Source organism: Acomys minous (assembly GCF_964271855.1).
Source record: "Acomys minous genome assembly, chromosome: 11".
In the NCBI taxonomy this organism is placed as follows: domain Eukaryota; kingdom Metazoa; phylum Chordata; class Mammalia; order Rodentia; family Muridae; genus Acomys; species Acomys minous.
In genome coordinates this window covers 53,725,558-53,742,973 of record NC_140492.1, presented here as the reverse complement: position 1 = coordinate 53,742,973, position 17,416 = coordinate 53,725,558, and the positions used below count along the sequence as shown (strand labels likewise).

Sequence of the window (17,416 nt, the reverse complement as noted above, 5' to 3'; positions counted from 1 at the left end):
CCTATTACCAAATGAAAAAAAGTAATAAAGACATCAACAAATGTTAAAGGTTTTTTTTATTATGTCACAACTGTATTTTTTTATTTTATTTTTAAAAATAATTTATTCAGATTACATCCCTTTTGTTATCCCCCTCACTTGTATCTTCCCATTCCCCCCTCCCTCCCTCTTTCACCCTATTCCCCTCCCCTAGACCTCTGACAGAAAGAGACCTCCTCCCACACCATATGATCACAGCCTATCAGGTGTTATCGGGATAGCCTGCTTCCCCTTCCTCTGAGTGCTATCAGGCCTCCCCACCAAGGGGAAGTGGTCAAATATGGGGCACCAGAGTTCATGTCAGAGTCAGTCCCTGCTCTCCACACAAGTGTGGAGAATGCATTGTCCATTGGCTAGATCTGAATAGGAGGGTCTAGGTTTCCTGCACACATTATCCTAGGTTAGTTAGTTAGTTTGTTTGTTTGTTGTTTTGTTTTACATTATATACACTGCCTTATCCATTTAATCCCTGGAACAGATCAGCCACTGAGTGGTTCTAGTTAGCAAGTGTGGTCAGACATATAGTTTTCTATTTTTTTAACTTTTTAAAATTTTAAAATTTTAGTTTATTATAATTTATTCAGATTACATCTCAAATGTTATCCCCTTATTTGTATCTTCCCATCCTCACTCTCCCTCCCCCTTGCAAGGCAAACTACAGCTGACAGCAACAGTGATTCTCTTTAAATCACCTTTTTTTTTTTTTTTTTTTTTTTTTAGTTTTTTTAAAGATAGGGTATGTAAATCTATCTGTCCTGGACTCACTTTGTAGACCTGGCTGGCCTTGAACTCACAGAAATCCACCTGTCTCTGCCTCCTGAGTGCTGGGATCAAAGGCGTGTGCCACCACACCCAGCTTCACTTTTTAATTTTTTAAACATTTATTTGCTTAATTACTGTGTGTGTGTGTGTATGTGTGCCAACAAGTCATGAAAATAATTGTGTAAGTGTGTGTGTGTGTGTGTGTGTGTATGTGTGTGCGCGCATGCACCTAACACACAAAACAACCGAAGCGACTAAGATGCTCCATGGTAGTTTATTCAAAACACTTCTCTGCATATGTTTTCCATCAAACCCTAAGTGTAGATTCTTAAGGTTGGGAGGCAACTGCAGTTGTGTGGAAACAGGGAAGCTCTGTAAGCTGATGATGGACACCAAGGTCTGTCAGATGAGTCATCTTTCCCCTCTGTGGTAACTACTTGGGGTGGGGGCGGGGGGTCGGGGGGAGGAACCACCAAGAATTTGACCTTCCCCATTAGCAGGGATGGAGTGGAATCAGGTGCCCACAAGCATCTCTTGCCACACTGCCCTCCAAAAAATCCAGGCCGCCGCCTCCTGCGTAGACCCGGGCTACACACAGGCAATTTTCAGGTCCTGGAAGACAGGCGTGTTTGCTTGCAGACTCACTGGCTCGGGTATGCAGACCATCTTCTTCCTGTGTTCAGAGCAGCAAGAGGTGAGTTCTTGGTTACCAGGAGAAAGAGCAAGAAGTTGTATGGCTTCCCCCACCCCCATGTCTGGTGAGAGGAGTCTTCACTTCCCCACAATATAGCCTATGCCTGGTCTCTGTGTGGTAAGGGAATGCCTACCCAAGACGGAGGAAAAGGTCAAGACCCACACCCCAGGGTGTTGGCAATGACACCTTTGCAGTAGAGGCCAAGGAGGAAGAAATATACCATGATAAATGTTCCAATAAAAATCTTAACTAAAACCAAATGCAGAAGCAGATTGCCCCACACACTGTGAGGTAGGGAGGGGAGTTAACAATCAGAGTTCCTTAAAACTCTCAACTCAACGTGACCCTACAGAAGATTCAGGAGAGCCCAGGATCTTCCTCGGCCCCTTTTCTAAGGTGATTATCACCATAGTAAGGTTGAGCTTTATCAAGCAACACCCCTAAGGCCCAGAACTGTGCTTGGCAGTGTTGGGGGGGGGGCGCAGAGGGTGCCTGAGGCAGACGGGTTCTGTGACTCACCTGTCCCTGACCGGCAGAGGGGTGGTACAGAAAGTCCCAACAATGGTAGACTTGTCCTTTTTCCAAAGCCAGCTAGTAACTTGGAAGTTGAGCTTCAGCTGCTTTATCTGGCACTGTGGGTTCGGATGGGCGATGACTCCTCTTCCTTCGAGCTGCTCTCTAGGTCTAAGTGGACAGGGCAGAGGGCAGGAGTCATCATGAATCTGCGCTTCAGTTCCCCTTTGATCCAAAAGGCTCTGCTGGTAAACCTGGTTGTCTGTCAAGTACAGAGGCACCGGCTCCTTGGAAATGCAGACAGTGTTTTCTATAACCCTCACCAGCCCCTCTGCCCACAGACCAGCAATTCTGACCGTGACCCATGAAATACTTGTTAATTTTCATATGATTATTGGAAAAGCCAATCAATTTTTTAAAAAAGATTTATTAATTATGTATACAGTGTTCTGCCTGCACAGCAGAAGAGGGTACCAGATCTCATTATAGATGGCTGTTAAGACACCACGTGGTTGCTAGGAATTGAACTCAGGGCCTCTAGGAAGGAGCAGCCAGTGCTCTTAACCTCAGAGCCATCTCTCCAGCCCCAAGTCAATCAGTTTTTATTTAAGGGACTTCACATGTGATTTCTTTGCTGTCTATGAAGGCCACTCAAGTTCAGGATTTCTGAAACAGTTCTATCTCAGAGAATTAATGCTTAATCCAGTTGTGCTGTGGGAGGAATTGGCTGCCCAGGACCCCGGCAATGGGCTGCGTGTCCTTCCTTCCTGGCCTCTCAGACAGTGGGGGGACTCCAAGAAAAAGGGAGGGGAGCAGGGTACAGGTGCCTCTCTACACTGCAGCAGGTTGGGTCCCGCTTCACCAGCCCAGTTTCCTCCCCACCCCCAGTTGGTTTATTTTTCTCATCCAGAAGTAGGAATATAAATTGCTTCCTCATTTTGGGGAAGCCTTTGCTTAAGTATGTAAAAGGTGTCTCTGTTCGGAAGTGTGTTCTAATACGTCAGAGAAAAAATAGGATTTAAGAAACTGTTTTCTGTCAAAGACCTTATAAATTATAAGGAATTGAAAGATGTTTTGTGTAGGTGGCTTGGCTTGGGTAAATTATCCAATTAAAAGGAAATCTTGGGGTTTTATAATGTAATAGAAAGTAGGGAAAGAACCTGCTTCTCCCCAGCACTCATCCTTTTAATTTCTGGGGGTTTTGTGCATTTGTTTGTTTGTTTTGTTTTGTTTTGTTTTTGTTTTTGTTTTTGTTTGGTTGGTTTGGTTGGTTGGTTTGGTTTTTCATGACAGGGTTTCTCTGTGTAGCCTTGGCTGTCCTGGACTCATTTTGTAGGCCAGGCTGGCCTTGAACTCACAGTGATCTGCCCGCCTCTGCCTCCCCAGTGCTAGGATTAATGGTGTGAGCCACCATGCCTGGCTTAATTTCTGCTTTTTTAAAAATTAAAAACAATTAAGTGAAGGTTAAAGCTAATGCATTTAACATCTTTTTTCAAGACTCCGTGTCAAGTGAAGGCTAACCACCTGTGAGGTCCGCTGAGCCTCTCAGAGAGCCTCAGCTGTGGCTTATGCTCAGAGCCTTCAGTGACGAGTAGGCAGTAACCATGTTTTTAAGCCTCCAGAAGACCCGTGTGTCAGTGCCAAAATCCGCGTTAGTATCCATTGATCTACCAACTGGCTGGGGAATCCAAGGAAAGTCCTTCTGCAAGCACGCAACTTTGAACAGATTCTGTGGAAAGTCCTCAGCTCACTAGTCCACCTCAGGTCACAGGCCACCGTGGGCAACTGCAGATTCATGTGGCAGTGTGACCCGGAGGGGCCAGGATTTGCGGCCGGAACACTGTCCAGTGGCAGGATGCCGGGGAGCTTGGGAGGAATAACCTCATCCTGGTGGGACTCTTCCCTCGCAGCACAGTTCAGCAGAGCAGCCCAAGAATATTCCACACCCAGAGCCCATGTGGTCACTCTCTTTTTAACATGCCCAGGGGCTCCGGGAGCTGCTCTCGGGCCAGCAAACACAATCACTAATTTGCCTTTCCAAGCCTGAACTGTCCTTCCAGCCTCCTATTGTCCTGTATCCCACACCTTGGCTTTCTCATCCAGGCAGGGCTAAGTGTCCTTTGCTCACTAACCCACTGCCACGCTCACTCCTGCAAGCCAGCTGTTCCTCTTATCACGTCCTCAGACCCACTCAGGGGCTGTCTCTGTGCTCTCATAGCTCGGGACAGTGGCCCAGAGGATGTTTAGAGGCGTGAACACTGCTCATTTCCCTATTGGTGCTCAGTTTACTCCTGCAAACCTCTGTTTGCAGCGACTTTGTCAGCACATTCTGGCTCAAGGGCTGTTGCAGGGAAGCGGGCAGGTGCTGGCCTCTGAGGGCCTCTGCGTGGGGTGGGGCTTGTGGTGAGGCTCCACTTCCTGGGGGCGATCAGGCTCTTGCCCAGCAGCCTCTGCTGTGATCAGGTTCCACAGGAGTTGGTCCCTTGACTTTGCCAACTTGCCAATTACTGTGCTAACCTCTGCGTTGCCTCCCTTTCTCTCTCACCCCCCCCCCCAGATTTCCCAATGCAGTTGTAATTAGTTTGCTCTGCATATCCCTTGGGGGTGTCTCTCCTGCATCAGCCTGGATCCCTACTTACTGTTTCCTGTTCAGAACTGGGTTACGGAATGCTAACCACCTTTGGTGCGGTACTGAGCCCAAACCTGTGCCTTGTATCTGTGAGTCCACCTATGGTGGGCACTGTGCCCAGCTTGGTGGGCTAAGCCCAGTCTTTAGTTTTCACACTGTGTCTGACCTGGAGAATAAGCACACATGAAAGAGGGGCTTTGTCGTATGGGCCACTTACGTACATGGTGATCTTGACTGAGGAAGTAATGTTGTTGCTAAGAAAGGTGACCTCAATGCTGGTGTCCTTTTTTCTCTTCTCCTTCAAATTAAACTCCACAAGGCTGTGATGCGCTAGGAAACCAAAGTTCGACAAAGGCTTGGTGGGTGGCACAGGTGCCAAGGGTGAAAGGCCCACAGAGTGGCCACATAGCTAGGAGTCTCTACCTCCAAGGCACTGTGGGAGGCACAGATTATTTGCTATCTCAGATCCTCTTTCTCAAGTGTAAACTGGGCTAATGGAACAGCTATCTCACGCACTGGAGAGAGGACAGAGTGGATCAATGCATACAAAGTCCCAAGGACAGTGCCCTCCCCTGGGGGAGCAGTCAGAAAGCGTAAGTTTTTATTATTGCTTGTAATGCAAGAGGGGTTCGCTCCTTGCTGTTTGGTGGGGTGAGGTAACATTTATAAAATTACATTTTTATTTACTTAGTGTGTCTGTGTGTGTGTGTGTGTCTGTGTGTGTGTGTGTGTGTGTGTGTGTCCTGTGTGGTGCACATGGAGATTGGACAACAGCTTGCCGTCATCGGTTCTCGCCTTTCCTCCATCTGAGAACAAACAGGTGATCGGCTTCGGAACAGTCATGTTTTTACCCACCAACCCATCTTGATGGCAGTGATATAATCTTGAGTCTATCAAAGAGGATTCAGTATAGACATGAATGTCTGTGGCCCACCCAAAGTCATATTTAAACTTTGTCCCTGGGGGGGGGGGGCTGGCTAAGTGCTTGACATGAAAGCCTCGGGGCCTGAACTTGGATTCCCAGGACCCATGGAAAAAGCTGCTTATGGCAGCACTTGTCCTGAGGGGAGGGGACAGCCAGATCCCGGGAACTTGCTGGTGTGCTAAGCTAGCCAATCAGGTTCAGTGTGAGCTCCAGTGTCCTCCTGTGTAGAGCAGTACTTCATAAAAAGGAGGAAGGGCCCTAGCTGGGGACTTTTTGGTCCTTCTATCTTCTGTTATGTAAAGATCCAGTGACAGCAACAAGGTGCCATCCTGAAAGCAAAGAGAATAGTCCTCAGACACCAAAGATCTGCACCTTGACCCTGGACTCCCTAGTCTCCAGAAGGCTGCGGGGGAAAATAAGACTTCTGTTCTTTGCAAATTACCCAGGCTTGGATGGCACAAACAGACAGGGGCATATGCTAAATAAACAACTCATTTAACAAAGCGCAGCCACCCCGTTTCCCCCCTCCATATACATCATCAGGTGCTGAGCTGGCTGCCTGATAGGTTGACCCTCCCTTGGGCAGTATAGACACCAGGGCTCTCAAGGTGGGTGTCACCAACATAGACTACGTGAACATCTTGGTTCATGGTGACATGACATCATAAGGACCTGCTGACTGCCTGACTGGGGGGGGGGGTGGATAAGGAAGGATTACAATGTCACTAACATCTCTCTCTCTCTTTATTAAGGGGCAGGGGTCCTTGGTAACATTTCACAGTCACTCCATTGTTTCTCTTTTGGCTCCTTTCATGATGGGAAAATTGTTAGAGATGTGATTCTTGACTCTTCCTCTACCTGTACTTTTTCATCTGACTGTTAGGAGACTAACTGGTAGACGCAGATACCAAGGCTTAAGTTAGAAGAGTGATATGGTCCATCCCACCAGACTCAGTGACAGACTCACAGACAAGCATCAACACCCTAAGAACTCATGAGACAAAAAGAGCCTGCACTCCTGTCCCCTCCCAAGAGAGAGAGAGAAAAAAAAATCCAGTGTCACACGTCTTCTGCCTGCCAGTTGATTGTTGGTGTGAACTGTTTTGGGATGGACAAGGTTCCTGAACTAGAGTGGATATTTGTGATGTACAGAAAAGGTGGCTAACTTTGAAAGAAAGCTTCAGGAATGTTATTTGTTGGGTTGGGTTTAACCTACGGTGGATGTCTTCTCTTCCTGTGTTTGTCAAGACATTCTCATAAAGTTCTGTTTCTCTTTTCTCTACACTGCCCTGGAAACCCAAGGAGAGTCAGGAGTGGTTCTCAGGTGAACAGGAACTGGCAGTGAGGACAAAACAGCACAGGAAGATGTGTCAGGTAGTGGCAAGCTGATCCCTGAGTAGACAGTCATACGGTAAGAACCTAAGGCCAGGCTCTCGCGATCTCCGCGGCCGCTTACATAATACCCACAATTCCCTTTTCTTTCTCTCTCCTCCAGCCCAGCAAGATGCCCAAGGGAAAGAAAGCCAAGGGGAAGAAGGTGGCCCCGGCCCCCGCCGTGGTGAAGAAACAGGAGGCCAAGAAGGTGGTCAACCCTCTGTTTGAGAAGCGGCCCAAGAACTTCGGCATCGGGCAGGACATCCAGCCCAAAAGAGATCTCACTCGCTTCGTCAAATGGCCCCGCTACATCAGACTGCAGCGGCAGAGGGCCATCCTCTACAAGCGGCTCAAGGTACCTCCCGCCATTAACCAGTTCACCCAGGCCCTGGGCCGGCAGACAGCTACCCAGCTGCTTAAGCTCGCGCACAAGTACAGGCCAGACACAAAGCAGGAGAAGAAGATAAGGCTGCTGGCGCGAGCGGAGAAGAAAGCCGCTGGGAAAGGGGACGTCCCGACTAAGAGACCACCTGTCCTTCGAGCGGGGGTCAATACAGTCACTACCTTGGTGGAGAACAAGAAGGCTCAGCTGGTGGTGATTGCCCATGACGTAGACCCCATTGAGCTGGTGGTCTTCCTGCCTGCCCTATGTCGAAAGATGGGGGTCCCCTACTGCATCATCAAGGGAAAGGCCAGGCTGGGGCGGCTGGTCCACAGGAAGACTTGAACAACTGTTGCCTTCACACAGGTTAACTGGGAAGACAAGGGTGCTCTGGCTAAGCTGGTGGAAGCTATCAGGACCAATTACAACGACAGATATGATGAGATCCGTCGCATCTGTGGCTCGCATTGCCAAGCTGGAAAAGGCAAAGGCTAAAGAACTCGCCACTAAGCTGGGCTAAATGTACACTGCTAAGTTTTCTGTACATAAATATAATTACGAAATTAAAAAAAAAAAAGAACCTAAGGCCAGGCCCTGATGCTGACAGGCTGGGCCATCTTGTCTAAAATCACCGAGCCTCTCTGTCCCTGGGTTACTTTATAGGACAATGATGACGAACTGATGAAATATCACTGTGTGAAGAACTATTCTAAAGGGACAACTAATATTTTGGTTGGTTGGTTGGTTTTTCGAGACAGCGTTTCTCTGTGTAACCCTGGCTGTCCTGGACTCACTTTGTAGACCAGGCTGGCCTCGAACTCACAGCAATCCACTTGGCTTTGCCTCCTGAGTGCTGGGATTAAAAACATGTGCCACCACACCTGGCTGTTAATATTGTTTTGTTTTGTTTTTTAATCATTATTTGGTAGAAGATTAGCCCCTGCTGGTACATGCCTGGCAGGAACCAAGTGGTAAGTGACCTGCTGTGGTGGAAGCAGGCTAAGAGCACTGAGTGTAGGAGTCCGGGGCCATGATGGCTTAGGAGTATCTGGAGAGCTGGAGCTGGTCAGACCCCATTGGAGCCGAGTTAAACAGGACAGGCTCAGCCTAGGGAAAGGATGGTACCCTGCATCTGTCCTTAGAAGGAAAGGCTCAGAGTATGCAAGCAAGCAGGTGCTCACACTGCCTGGTTTCCTGTGTCCCTTTGTGGTTGTTAGAACAGACAGGAACATGTTTCTGGGGCTCTAAGGGGGGAGTCTTTGAAACAAACATACGGAACTGGAAATGTACAGATTTGTGACTCTGGCTAAACAAGGACCTTTAAAAGCTCCCAACCTCCAACGTTCCCCAGGCTTCCATACCCAGTGTGCTCTCAGCTGCACGGACATGGAGATGCTGGTCAGGTTGCTGCCAGCTTGCCCTGATTAAGAGTAAGAAGCCAAGACAGCTGCAGAAACTCCACTTTCTTCACTTCATGGCTAACCTCTGATGGTCACTGCTGCCAGGAGAGTGACAAAAAGAAGGAACAAAGGACGGCCTTTGGTGGCGAGGGGTGACGTGGGAAACAGAAGACCTGATGTCAAATCCTGATTTCCTCCCCCATCTGTGGGCCTTGGGCACTGACTCCCAGGACATCTCTTCACGAGAACCCTACCACTGACTGAGACCACTTTATTTCTCAGATGTAGCTATCCACGGCACTCAACACGCTCCCGACTGGGTCTCGAATTCTCTGCCTAAGGGAAGGGAAGGATTAGGGGCCCGGCCTTGAGTCCCCATGCCATGGACTTCCTCTACACTCTTTCATCCTCACAAGCGAGTTTTGCCTATGAGCGCTGTTGTTGTTCCCGTTTTCCACAGGAGGATATTGGGTTTCGGAAAGGCGAAGTAATTTGCTCCTAATTACTCAACTAGAGAATAGAGAAGCTGAGATTCAAACCCAGGTCTGTGTGGCCACAGAGTCTCAGCCCTGAGAGCCAAATCACATTACTCTGGGCCCTTCCGGTAAATGGAAAGCTGTGGCCACAAAGATGGCTCTACTAATGCAGCACACACTCATGAGAAAATCAGCTCAAATTAAGGTCTCTATATAATTTGTCATCCAGGTGAGCATATTTTTGCCCTGTGCACACCATGGAGCTGACAAAAGGGCCCAAGACAATGAACACAAACTAGGAAATACAGTCAGCCCAGTGAAACTATAAATAGCATAGGAAAGACATTGGTTTGGTGTCTAATGTAGTTCATGGATTCCAAGACTAACTCTGATTGCATTTTACATCTTTGGCGTCTTGGCTTCAAAGAAATATAGGGAGCGGTATCCGTGAACAGCTGGATGGTGTCTGCAAAGAAGGAAGGTGGCAGAATCCTAGGAGGTCAGCTAGGATGAAAGTTATGTGGTGTGGGTACCAAGAGGGAAAGTAATGTGTACCTCAGAGAGAAGCCTCCTAGGGCAAAAACTCTCTTCTGCCCCTCTCTCTCTCCCATCCCCAACTCCTCTCTCTTTCATTTTGAGACTGGTTTCTCTATTTAGTTAGTCCTGGCTGTTCTGGAACTCACTCTGTAGACCCAGCTGGCCTCAGATTCGTCCGTCTCTGCTAGGATTAAAGGTGTGTGCCACCATATCTGGCTGGGCACAAATTTTAATAGAGAGAAAAAGAGGGTGACTGTGTAAGCAGAGATAGTCTCTTGATCCTTGCTGTAACGACACTGCTTGGATTGTTCTCACAGCTCTGGTTCTGCCTGAGGCCTCCCGGCATATCTCTGCCAAACCCAGCACTTCCTATCTGAGCTCCCACAGTGGTCTAGATGCATCCTGCACAGGAACCCTGGATCTCACCAGCATCCCACTAGCACAGTTACACCTCCCCCCCCAACCCCCCCCCCACCCCATACTCACCACAGAATGGGGCCTGGGGCATAGTCATGAAATAGACTCTCAGTTCCTTGGGGAGTGGCTCAGTCTTGACACCACCTCGTTCCACCAGTCCTGAAAATAAAGAAGCAAAGATGGCATAGTTTTGAGAAGGCGATTTCTAGGACGCAGAGCCCCCAGTCAGGCGTGGACTCACTTATGTACCCCAAGTTCCACAGATACTTAACTGCACATGTACTCTGGCTTATACTTTGTGATGAGTCCCAAGAGCAGGAGAGGAAGAGGAGGAGGAGGAGGAGGAGGAGGAGGAGAGCAAGAAGTTCAGTGGAGTATAAACACGGAGGTCAATAGGACATGCATTCTTCAGGTTAATCCACCAATTCATTTATTTTCTTTTAAAATGTGTTTGTTTAGCAGGGATGTAGGGCACTCCAGGAGGTACCTGCTTACAACACCCATGTGGAAGTCAGAACAGTTTGTGGCAGGTAGCCAATTTTCTCATTCCTCCGTGTGAGTCCTGAGCCCAGGACGGCCAGAGCCTGACTGCTGAGCCCTCTCCATCGCGCTCACTGGACTCATCCTTGGTAGATAACTGCAACAATGTTGTGTGTCTAATTTGCAAAGTGAGACATCATATCATAGTTACACCTGGATCCTGCTAGTGAGGACACGGTGCAATGAATGTTTGTCCTGAAGATAGCTTCTGGGGAGAACGTGCTCCAGGATGAAATCAAGAGTTACGACCAGAACTCCCAAGGTGAAGAACCTTGGCTAACACAGGGAAGGGATGTAGCTAGCGTCACTAAGGTTCAGTGTGAGGGAGAGCAGAGAGAGAAGCAGGGCAGACAACGGGAAGTAGCTGTCAAAAAGCACTTGACCCATGTGCGTCCTCTGAAGGGAGGCCAAACATTCGCCCATGAAAGAGGATGTGATGCCCGTGTGTGTTGTTATGGGACACCACTTGTCTTTCGCACTCTGTCAGGCTAGTACCATGTCACTGTACGAGCCATGACAAGCTGCTGTATTCTGAGTGGCATCCAGGGATGATGGGGAGTGCAAAATTGTGGAAACAGGAGAGAACTGGGGTTTTTTTTCCCCCTAGAGTTTTCCACCTAAGATATGAGATGCTGTGGTCTCCACAGTGATTAGAGGCCTGATCTCTCAGCTTCACTAGAGTCCTTGCCCCAGACTGACCTGGATCATGAGCTGCCCAGCTGTTAGTCACCTCCCCTATCCCAAATGTCATGTGAGAGGGGGAGAGAGAGAGAGAGAGAGAGAGAGAGAGAGAGAGAGAGAGAGAGAGAGGAAGTGTGCCACCAGGGAACACATAAAAGGTAGACAGCAAGCATCAATTGCCATCTTCCAAGTGAGAGCAAGCTGAGTACCTCATGGGTTAATTACACACACACACACACACACACACACACACACACACACACACACACACCTCACCTCATGGATAGACTCTTAGGGCAGAGCTGCTCTTACAATGGGGTTGTCTAAATAAGACATGAACCTTCACCACACCGGTTGACATGCCAACACGGAAGGGGAAATCTCACAAGGCCTCACCCCTAGATAAAGAGCTTTGGTCAATCAATCAATGGCTACTGAGAAAGAGTGAATCAGTCTTCTCTAAGGATGAAGCCTGCCCCCCACCCCACCCCCAGGTTATGTGATTCCCAAGTGGTCGGCCATGAACAGTGTACCTAAGAGCAGCACTAAACGGGCTTAAGTGGGAATGGCGGGTGGTTTGGTTTGATCGGGGTTTTGTTTGTTTGTTTGTTTGTTTGTTTGTTTTTTGAGACAGAGTTTCTCTGTGTAGCCTTGGCTGTCCTGGACTTACTTTGTAGACAAGGCTGGCCTTGAACTCACAGAGATCTATCTACCTCTGTCTCCAGAGTGCTAGGATTATAAGCATGCAACCACCCCTGCCGTGTGTGTGTGTGTGTGTGTGTGTGTGTGTGTGTGTGTGTGTGTGTTTAACAATAATAATTTTTTAAAAAGAGGAGGAGGGAGAGCCAGAGGCATTGGAGGGGGCAGAGGAAGGGACGAAAATGATATAAATACAACATTCTTATGTGAAATGCTAGGAAAAAATTTAACAATTTAGTAGTTTTACAATTAAGGCTATTTTTTTTTAAAGGTGACAAATGGTTAGTACTTAAGTTCCCCCAAATTGCCAAGGGAAGCCAGGATAGTGAGGTCTTACCAATTCTCGGACAGGAGACCTGGGAAGAGTTCCCGCAATCCAGACAGTCTCCTGCAAGGAAGGCCTTGTAGGTGGCACAGGGAAAGGCTATCAGTGGGCAAGTGTTCTCCAGGGCACTGATGTAGAGATCCATCGCTCTCATGTGATCGCAGAACAGGTAACCTGAGCGGAGACAAAAACCACAGCAGGGTTCCAGTCAAGCCCAGTGGAAACTCCCTGCCCGCGGCTTACTATCAGTCTACTGAATTTTATACCACAAAAGCCTATGACTAGACAGGCCACCCTTCAGAAATGCTAACGGGCATGGCTAACCTCAGTCTCTCTTTCCCCTTTAATTTTCTTTAGCTATAGAAGCTTAGCTTGTCAAGAAAACGGCTTGATTTGAGATTGATTCTGCGATGAGGCAAACTCTCTGGTAAAATGGGAGCACCCCGACCTGGGGGTACCACCTGCACAGCCGAGATGCTTGTCGCTCTGCTTGTCCATCTTCTTCATCACCATCCACAAAGATGGCTTTCCCACCCAGCAAAGAGATAGTCTAGGGCAGTGGTTCTCAACCTTCCTAATGCTGCTTCATGCTGTGGTGACCACCCCCAACATCATAAAATTGTTTTTGTTGCTACTTTGCTCTGTGATTTTGCTACTGTTACGAGTCATAATGTAAATATCTGTGCTTTCCAATGGTCTTAGGCTACCCCCGTAAAAGGATCATTTAACACAACACACACACACACACACACACACACACACACACACACACAGGGGTCGCAACCCACAGGTTGAGAACCACTGGTCTAGAGTGTCACCCTTCATGCTGTTACATCATGTAATTCACCTCATCTAAAGAACTTTCCAAGTATCCCAATTACCCCAACTTGATATTTGATTGTGGTTATTTACTATTTAAAAGTTGCAACCAAGGCAGATCACTGTGATTTCGAGGCCAGCCTGGTCTACAAAGTGAGTCCGGGACAGCCAAGGCTACACAGAGAAACCCTGTCTCAAAAAAACCAAATAAATAAATAAATAAATAAAATAAAAATAAAGGTTGCAACCACTCATGTGCATGCAGCGCGCGCGCGCGCACACGCGCACACACACACACACACACACACACACACACACACACACACACACACACCCCATAACCCACATAAGCCTGGAGCTAGAAGATAAGGGGTAAGCCACAGCTACAGGGCCTTGGGGACATTTGACTCCCCCTATTCCACAGGACTCTCTCTTGGTCCAAGAGTTAAGGATAAACTGTATTCACTTTCTTTTCTCTTATGGTCAGAAGGTTCTCCCCTGCCAAGCTCTATTGAGCATCAACAGGAGACTCGAGAGACACCAGCTGCCCCTTCTCAAACTGCACTATGAAGAAATGAAAATTATTTAACTAAAATACTACTGAGAGTTTCTACAGCCATTGAAACCGATTCACACCTCCTGACCACAAGTGTTGAAATGTGATTAAAGTTTTCCAAGAAGTATGTTTTTGAAAAAGCCGTAAATATGGCAAAAAAAAAAAATAGTATTTATCTGATAATAGGGAGCCATGTGTGATGGCACACACCTGGAATCCTCAGGACACTGAGGCAGGAGGACAGTCTGGAGTTTGAGGTCAGCTTGAGCTATAGAGTGAGATATTGCTTTAAAAAGAAAACAAAACAAAAGTCCTTAAGATATAGGGAATTTGGTGAAATAAGAATACTACAAATCCAAGCCGGGCGTGGTGGCGCACGCCTTTAATCCCAGCACTCAGGAGGCAGAGGCAGACGGGGCCAGCCTGGTCTACAAAGTGAGTCCAGGACAGCCACGGCTAACCCAGAGAGACCCTGTCTCAAAAAAAAAAAAAACCAAAAACAAAACAAAACAAAAAAAAGAATACTACAAATCCATAGAGAAATTAGCAGCATTTAATATTTCCAAGTCAAAAGCCAATATATTCATTTTAGTCATAAGACAAATACAAGGATGAACAATTTTGGTGCTTAGCTTTTGACAGATTTAGTATTATTTAAAACAGATATTAAATTATTCACTATTAGATACCTTTATAATTTAAAATATAGGTCAAATACTTTCAAGAAGAGCATTCCAGAAGAATGTATTTAGGAAAGAATGTGTTTTAAAAATATCTTTAAGAACAGGCATAGTGGTGCACACCTTTAATCCCAGCACTTGGGAGGCAGAGGCAGGCGGATCACTATGAGTTCTAGGCCAGCCTGGTCTACAATGTTGAGTTCAGGACAGTCAAGGCTACACAGAGGAAACCCTGTCTCAAAAAACAGAAAACAAACAAACAAAAAAATTTTTTAAATAACTTTGGAACCTGGGTATAGCAGCCTTTTATCCTAGCACTCATGAGACAGAGGCAGGCAGATGTCTGTGAGTTCCTAAGGTGTTGGGGGAAGTGACACTTCAAGCCCTGTAGGTCTGGTCCAATGGCTTGCTTCTGCCACAGCTACATCCTGGAGAGGAGGCAGGGACCGTGGGCCTTGCCATAGATTCAGTCTCAGGAAGGAATAGAAGCTGTTGGCCTGAGCAAGGTTAGATCATGGCAGGGCCTAATATAAACTGGGATGATGGCACAAACGTGAAGCCAGTATTAGAGAGAACTCTCTGGAATTCATGGGCTCTAAAGAGAACTAGCATGTGCTTAGACACTGTAGCTCACAGCAGGGCATCACCAGGAAGCCTCTATGTGGCCTGCGCTGGCTGATCAGGCTGAAGACATGTTGGACTTCAGCTTGTGGAGCAGGCAAACACTACCTCCCCCTGGCTTGCTGACCTGCGTGTAAGAACGTGGGACATCCAGGCTGGTCTTGGCCTCCATTGACAAAGTAGTCCACATGTCCAACAGGAATCCGGATGCCCAAATCTGAAAGAGACCAGACAGAGCCCTGTTAACTTCTGCCTCAGAAGCATGCTTTCCCGGTGCCACATCAGAGTTGCTGGGGATCAGCGTCTTCCTCTTTCCACTGGGTCGTGCAGCTACACAAGGCAAAGCATCCTGAGAGGAAGCATACTAGAATCAGCTTATAAGAAAACATAAGATGAGATGAGATTTGCCAAATAGGGCTGGAGAGATGGCTCAGCAATTAAGAGCACTGACTGCTCTTCCAGAGGTCCTGAGTTCGATTCCCAGCAGCCACATGGCGGCTCACAACCATCTACGGCGTGATCTAATATGCACTCTATACATAATAAATAAATCTTAAAAAGAAAAAGATTTGCCCAATAAAATCAACAAAATGAATATTCCTTTTCCATCACACTTGAAACACCTGGTTCCCTTTTTATCATGAGGCAATACATATAACAAAAGTTGCCATCTTAGTTTTTTTGTTTGTTTGGTTTTGTTTTTCTGAGACAAGGTTTCTCTGTGTATCCTTGGCTGTCCTAGACTCACTTTGTAAACCAGGCTGGCCTCGAATTCACATTGATCCGCCTGTCTCTGCCTCCCAAGGCATGCACCACCATGCCCAGCTGCCATCTTAGTTAAGTGGACAGCTCAGTGCCTTTCTTGATTGTCTACATCTAGAGTGAGACGTTACCACCACCACTTCATTGTTTAGGCGTCACTATCCTGAACTAAAACAATAGAATACGTGCCAACTCCTCATTTCTCCTCCCCAACCTTCTACCGGCCACCATCACATTTTGGTCTTCATGAATATGACTCCTCTAAAGTAAATGACTCTCCTTTCTCATGAGCAAGATAAACTACCCTAACACAGCAGCCTCGTAAGATCTTGCTATGTATCTGTGCAGTGAAGGTAGGAGCAAGGGTTGGCCAATACCACTTGCATGGGCTTCTTCCAGCCCCATGCCCTGTGAGCTTTGAATGCTAGAAGGCTTTAGACCTAAGGGGGTGAGACACAGGTCTCCCCTTCCTTGAACAGATGTTGTTTCTCTTGTTCCAGGACCACTGAGCACAGTGCCTGGTACACATCATGGGAAATATTTTATTGCCAGTAGAAATAAGGATGGTTGTCTACTTCCTTTCCCAGGTGGTCAGAAAGGCAAGTTGGACTGAGAGTTGAGGTGACCCTTCCTGTGTGTGTCACTACTGGAAGGGAGATTCTCTCTCTTGACCTAGGACTGGGCTTGTCCCCTGGGGGAAAGGGAAGTCCTGATTGGCCTGTGTGCCTGCAGAACGGAATGCCCCCACCCCACCCCCCCATTCCAGAGGCCAGGCACACCCAGCCTAAAAAAGCAGTGTGATTTTTCCCTATGTTATGCAGACACAATGCCTGTCAGCACAGAGTTTGGTGTTGAATCAGTGAGACTGCCAAACGAACAATTTTGGTCCATGAGTAAGCGTTCTCCTGCCCACTGATAGCTTAAAATAAAACTACTAGTCTCCATGGTCACAATGACAATGGTAAGCAAAGAATGATCTCTGAGCTAGAAGAGACCTTCAAAATCATCCTGATACATTCCCTACTATATAACAGAAGCTCTGCCAGGAACACGGGCTCGCTGGGCTGGACCACACTCCTAGGTGCTAGCATCACGGCCCTTACCTATGCACACTCCCTCATCCCGGACACATTACCCAAGCTCACTCACTGTCAGTGTCTGTGTGGATGGCTTCCACAAAGAGGGCGTCTCCAGCATCCAAGCGTTCCTCCAGGCTAGCTTTGGTATACTCTGGCCCAGCAGGATCCAGACCTATAAAGACAGACTGCTATGGGAATCCTCTTTCCTCTCAATTCCCAGAAGCACTGCCGACCTACTCTATGTTTTACCCAGCAATCCCTCCAGTTCAGCTCACAGCATCATCCAACCAGGACCAAGGGTTGGAAGAAGTGGCCCAGGACCACATTACCCAAGAAACCCCCCATGGTCTGTCTGGTACTCTCTCAGTGGCCCATTTTTGTGTCTCTAAAATGAACTTAACAACACCATCGACTTGGCAAAAACAGTAACACTGTTCCCATGCCAGCCATAGGGTCTCTCCGCGGGATTCTGTGAGATATGACTCAAACTTGTCCAACTAAAGGAC

At 47.5% G+C, this 17,416-nt stretch overlaps 1 protein-coding gene and 1 pseudogene across 2 annotated transcripts in view; one reads left to right on the top strand and one right to left on the bottom strand.

The window, feature by feature from the left end:
- Positions 1-1,056: 1,056 nt before the first annotated feature.
- PLA1A (phospholipase A1 member A) overlaps positions 1,057-17,416 on the bottom strand; it is a 35,118-nt gene continuing 18,758 nt past the window's right edge. Inside the window, exons 5-11 of the mRNA XM_084800605.1 lie at positions 16,981-17,082; positions 15,197-15,286; positions 12,406-12,567; positions 10,218-10,307; positions 4,859-4,967; positions 2,015-2,179; positions 1,057-1,474 (exon numbers count right to left, since the gene is read on the bottom strand). Of these exons, the coding sequence (XP_084656731.1) occupies positions 1,390-1,474; positions 2,015-2,179; positions 4,859-4,967; positions 10,218-10,307; positions 12,406-12,567; positions 15,197-15,286; positions 16,981-17,082 (803 nt within the window). The 3' untranslated portion in view covers positions 1,057-1,389. The remainder of the gene's footprint in view (positions 1,475-2,014; positions 2,180-4,858; positions 4,968-10,217; positions 10,308-12,405; positions 12,568-15,196; positions 15,287-16,980; positions 17,083-17,416) is intronic.
- Positions 7,029-7,898, top strand: LOC311608246 (large ribosomal subunit protein eL8-like; annotated as a pseudogene). Its single transcript has one exon. The product of its transcript is annotated as a large ribosomal subunit protein eL8-like (transcript).